Source organism: Agrilus planipennis, unplaced genomic scaffold, assembly GCF_000699045.2.
Source record: "Agrilus planipennis isolate EAB-ADULT unplaced genomic scaffold, Apla_2.0 scaffold1543, whole genome shotgun sequence".
Lineage (NCBI taxonomy): Eukaryota > Metazoa > Arthropoda > Insecta > Coleoptera > Buprestidae > Agrilus > Agrilus planipennis.
Window position 1 is genome coordinate 1 of NW_020440193.1, and position 6,126 is coordinate 6,126.

At 31.7% G+C, this 6,126-nt stretch overlaps 1 protein-coding gene across 1 annotated transcript; it reads left to right on the plus strand.

Moving 5' to 3' along the window:
• Positions 1 to 764: 764 nt before the first annotated feature.
• Positions 765 to 4,817, plus strand: LOC108743784 (protein draper-like; the record flags this gene model as incomplete). The annotated part of the gene is made up of 6 exons (XM_018479376.2): positions 765 to 1,053; positions 1,120 to 1,281; positions 2,279 to 2,443; positions 2,935 to 3,138; positions 3,813 to 3,968; positions 4,591 to 4,817. Coding segments are annotated over 6 exons (1,188 nt in total), but the record flags the coding sequence as incomplete, so codon positions are not given.
• Between the last annotated feature and the right edge of the window lie 1,309 nt (positions 4,818 to 6,126).

Here is a 6,126-nt window from a genome sequence, read left to right on the forward strand (position 1 = left end):
AAAAATTGGAAAACCTGGAAGTCAGGGAAATTTGAATAAAAGATAAAGTGGCCACCCTATATAATATAAATGTTAGTGATCGATTAGCATTTTATTTTTAGAGGTCTACTTATTTTGTAGATGTTTAATTTGAAGGTGATTACATTGCAGGTGCCATTGGTTACAACGGAGGCGACTTATTTTCGTTAAAAAATAAGGACGCTGATGCAACAAATCCCAACTTGTATCACAGTTTAGAAAAGTTAGATCACGTTTATGACGAAATTAAACAAAAGGATAAAGATATAGGTAAGATGTATATTTTACCTGCACTAAATGTACTCAGAAATGGTTTTGAACTAAAATTTGTATAATCGCCTGTCGTTTTTTGTAAAATTGTTTTTTTTTAATTATTAATGTATTATTTTTCCTTTAGAATTAGAATACGATCATTTGGATTATACTAGGCCTTTAAGCAAATGGAAACCTCATTATCAAAGAATGAACAATGGTTTTGGTATAAAAGATACAAAAAACATAAATGGTAATAAAGAAAACGAAGAAGACGTTTAAAAAAATTATGAACAAAAGTTTTAGTGGTTGTTATAGCATGACTCATTGCCAGAAGTCACGTTATACTTGAGCAATAATTTAAGATTTAACTGTTGTAAAAACAACGATTTTACTTTCTGATTAGTTAGATTAATAAATTAAGAATGGTAGGTACCTCTAATATTGATTTTAAATTTTATAAATTATACTGTAGGTAAAGGTANTCATTTCAACTATACCAATTCCTTTTTATTTATGTATGTAGGGATAATACGGAGGTGTGCCATCCATGGACTGGTGAGTGTGAATGTAAAGCTGGTTGGAACAGCAAAGACTGCTCGAGACAGTGTCCTATTTTAACATACGGAAAAGGCTGCCACGGTATTTGCAGTTGTAAAAATAATGCTCAATGTTCACCTGTTGATGGAAGTTGTATTTGCCCACCCGGGTTTCGAGGTAAAGATTGTAGCGAAGAGTGCGGCTTGGGTACTTTCGGAGAAGATTGTACACAAAAATGCAACTGTGAGTTTTGAACAATATCTTTTTGGCAGTTTATAAACTTTGTATGGGTTTTATTTATTTTTAAAGGTAAAAATGGTGCAACGTGTTCTTCTGAAACAGGACAGTGTTTTTGTGCTCCTGGATGGGAAGGTCAATATTGCGACAGACCCTGCAGCGAAGAGAAGTATGGGATCCATTGTAATGAAAAATGCAACTGTAAAAATGGTGCGGCATGCAATCCACAAAATGGTAAGTGTTTTCATTATTACAAAATTGTTAGCACAAAGTTTAAGCAAATCTATTTCAATCCACCATATGGTTACATATTTATTTATGTTGATGGACTGGTGTTTTGGATGTAGTAAACATTCAGGGTTGAATATTTTGGGTATAGGCCTATTAAATTGTCTAAAAATTAGGTACCTACATTAACATTTTGGGCAGGCAGCAATTAGGTTTAAAAATGTAAGAGGGGTAACAGTAAGTTTAAAAACTAGTGCCTGAAAAGAACAGAGTAGCAACCAATACGAATTCTGCCAAGTGACAAAGTCTCCGATAGTAGCACAAGTAAAATAATGTTATTAATGTTTGTTGGTTAATTCGTGGTTGCCACATTTCGTTTGTCTTTTGTAACTTGGAAATATCTCAGAAACTACTAATTGTAAGTTTAAAAACAAATCATGTTTAACAAACTTACAATTAAATAACGCATATTGATTCTAATTTTTTATAGAGAAATTAAACTGTTTAAAATAAAAAATTTTGTAACTTGTAATGGAAGGAATACTGTGTCTATCCCCGGTTTAGTCGGAGGAACTCAGTCATGACATCTAGTAGTTTGGCAGAGCATTATCGGTCCCATGCCTGAAAATTCAAATTCGTATTTCAACTACAATCGTTGTTTATAGATAATAAGTATCTAGCAGACTTTCTAATTAAAAGAAATACCTACTTCAAAAAGTGAAAAATTTATTGGTCAAATTGTTAATTATATCCATACGTACTACGACTTTAATTTTAAGTTCTGCACCCTGAAAGCGATCTGACAATATTATTGTTCAATCTTTATGAAGTAATATCGATTTTACATTTAGATCTGGGGAATGGGCATTTTCGAACACTCAAAAATGTATAGTTTTGATTAATTTTTACGGGGAATGCTATTATGTAGCTATGGAACATAATTAATATAATAAATAGCAATACCTGCTTATATCCTAATGTTTACTACACTCTTTGTAAACAGGTTCTTGTACATGTAGCCCCGGATTTACCGGTGAGTTGTGTGAAAAACGCTGCGAGTTTGGATATTTTGGTCAAAATTGTCAGCAGGAGTGTCAGTGTAATATAGATAATTCAGACGGGTGCGATCCAGTTACTGGAAAATGTATTTGCAAAAAGAGTTGGAAAGGTACGTAACACGGTTCCTATTATTTAAATGTAATTATAGTTAGATCTTCCTCTATGATTTTGTACTATATCGTCATCTAGTGATAATTACTTTTAATTATAGTAATTCATAATGTTTAACAAGGCGTTTTAAAGTCATGTACTTATCAAGTTGAATCTGCAACGTAATTTGTATACCTGATAGGCATGCAAACCAAAATAATATCACGTATATTTGCTACGTTGTGGATTCAGTTTGACAGTAGATACCTTAAGGAACATGGTATACAACGATTAACGGTAAATGTCAGCAGATGGCGATATGCTGTCAAGAATTTGATTAATTACTTTGCATTTATGGAGTAACTTCGGTTTGGTCGGTGATTTGTCGAAACTATCTTTGGCATGCTGATAAAAACTAATAAGCTTGATCTACATCTGGTAGTTTTTATAAATTGCTGACCCAAGAAGTTAATGTTTGTGTGATAATATTAATTATTAAATTTTATTTAGGAGTTAAATGTGAAACGTTGTGTGCCATTGGTAAATTCGGACCCAATTGTGATCACGATTGCATCTGTAAAAATAATAGTTCATGCGATCCAGAAACTGGGGCATGCGTTTGCTCAAGGGGCTGGCAGGGTGAAAATTGCGACCAACCATGTGAAAAAGGTTATTACGGTCTGGGCTGCAAAGAAGTTTGTCCTGTAACTTCTGGTAGGAGTTATTTATAATGCTTTATTATAATTTTTTTTTATTATATTATATAAAAAGCCAATTTATAAAGCAGGAAGAACAAACCGTAGTCATTATAATTTATTATATTCGAAACTTTAAAATTAACAATCGTTAAATGATGAACGCTTTATTATAGTATATGTTTATTTCATATTAGCGATCCGCTTCGGTTTTGCAGAGGTTGATAAAGATTTTCGTACTTGTAGTATATATTTTTTTGGTAAAATTATAGATCTTAATAATGATAAAACTATGTCCCATCATTAAACCTGGTTACCTTAGTAAAAAGCACTAAAATGCGAAATTTGGGTACATATTGGTTTGTTATAATAAAATTTTGTCCCGGCCCTATTTTTGTTTCTTGAATAATATGGTTCTTTTTTTCTATTTGGTTATCTAAATAAAAACTTTCATGTATTTAACTGTAATTATATCTAAATTGTGTTCATAAACTTCATTATTTTTAAAGTCTTATATCCACTTTCAAGTTTCTAGACTTTGTAGTTTTGGAGATTTTGTGATGAGTTAGTGAGTAAATTAGTAAGTGGTATTTTACTATACATATTGTTTCTGTACCTTTTATGATTTTTTTTAATTTGGTGATGTTATATACTGATTAAAAAATATCTTGATTGTTTTTTTTGTATTTCTAGATAATATAACATGTGACCACGTGACAGGAGAATATGTGTGTCAAGCAGGTTACATAGGCTTAACGTGCGAAAATCCATGTCCGGCCAGAACCTTTGGCAAAGATTGTAAACAGAATTGTAACTGTCGAAATGGAGCAGACTGCCATCATGTTACAGGTATTAAAGTGTGCTGTACCTACATACGTATATACATACTTATATACTTATGTGTAATTACCTAATCACCTTTACTTTAATATTTTCATTTTCACGGATAAAATATTTTGAGAGGAATTTTGAAAGGGTTTCCACACTTGCAAAAAGGAGAGTGCTGCATTTTTAGTGCAGTGTTCATTCAATAAACATTTAATAAACGATTAAACTGAAATCTGGCATCATTGTAGGGGCGTATTGAGGCAGGGGTGTGGGTGTGTGACACCCTCATATTTTGATGTCGAGTGTCTAAGTCAGTATTTCGTGCCGGAATTCACATATTCAGGGAATTTGATTTACATAGCTTGCAATTCTTATTGACCATAAAAAGGTATTTTTCCAATAAATCTGCAGTCGGCATTTTAAACAAAATTCACACCCCCAATTTCATGAACCTCAGTGCGTCTCTGGATCATTATTGGTATATTTTTTGTTATCTACTTTAATTCCACTTGCTGCTCTAATTGTTTAAATATATTGAAGTTGTTATCTCCATTTTATGAGATATTGAAGGGATTGGAATATCTTGAAGACTTTTTTTTACCATGCATTGTTATGTATGTTTTAAATTGTTTTTGATATTAAGGTAAATGCCATTGTCTTCCTGGGTGGATGGGAGAAATATGCAGCATTCCTTGTCCACAGGGACGGTTTGGTGTCAATTGTAGTCAACATTGTAAATGCTTCAATAACGGTACATGCCGAGGAAACGACGGTGTTTGTCGCTGTAAACCTGGCTACACAGGAACGCAGTGTAACGAAAGTAAGACATCTGTTGTATATATTAAAAAACATTAGAAGATTATTTCTTGATTTTTAATTTATATATGTTTTTAAGATTCATGTACAGGATGGTCCTACAGTGCATTCAAGTACTGTAGCTCGTTTATTACAAGTTGAAAAAGTTTATTACAAAAATTGTAGAGGTTAATGAATACTATAAACTAAAATCACTTCAGGATATGCAAGGTTATCTATTTTTAGATGAAGCACCGTATATATTGTTTAATTTTTTGATTTCCATTTTGTAGACAAAAATTTATGAAAAATCGGTGGGGGGGGGTCAATTCTAAGGCGAAGAATATTTGCATATACGTTGTGGATTTAAGTATAGGTAATAGAAAATACTTAATAAAACCGAAAAACACTAATAGAGGTATCCAAATTGACCATAATAATCAGGATATTTCACTTGAATTTATCAAGGAAACTGTAGCCCCAAGTAAATGTACTGTAATTAAAAAAAATTGAAGATGCATAAGGCAATTTGAAAGAAGCATATCTACACTTACAAAGTTTTTTTTTTTAATGAACTCATTGTGGCTAAGAAATTAAAATAAATAGAAGGGAGTGTTTATAAAATACGTTCGCTAATAGGGAGAGGGAGGGGTTTTGCATAGCTTAACAAGATGTGGTAAGGAAGAAGAGGATCTAAAGAAATGTGACGTTCGCATCGACTTCATTTTAATTTTTTTCTTAACTTGGTGGTTCTTAAATTTTTTTATTATAATAGAAAGTTATTCTCAAGTACTCAAAAGCCTGTAAATAAACGTGTGTGTGTGGGTATCGTGATGATTCGTAAGAATCATCTTCTCATAGAGGAAAATTCGTGTAAAATGAACTAATTTGAATTACAAGAAATCATATATAAGGGGAGGTATACAGTATATATATATTGACGTAATATTTGTTAAGGAGTTGTAATTAGAAGTTTCTATTAAAAGAAAAGGTAAGTTTGGTTCCTGTTAATGTTATATAACACCCTGTATATCCAGAAGTAATTTGGGGTATGGTATTCATCAACCCCTACAATATTTGTATCAAAATTTCCCACATTTTATTTCCTTTCTAATAACATAATCTGGTGTACTTGTGTTTAATTTAGATACCCACTTTCTATATTTCTTTTGTATATATTTTCTATTTCCCTACACCCCCAAATTTCGACTCGATAAAATCACACCCTTTTAGTTCGCATCAAATTTTTTTTTCTCCTATACCAATCATCCTTACACAACCTTTGATCTATTTCCCATATTTTTCTTAATAATGCGGTAGCTTTATTTATATGTACTTTATCGTTATTATTTTCTGATAAATTTTAATAGCAACATTTCATCTT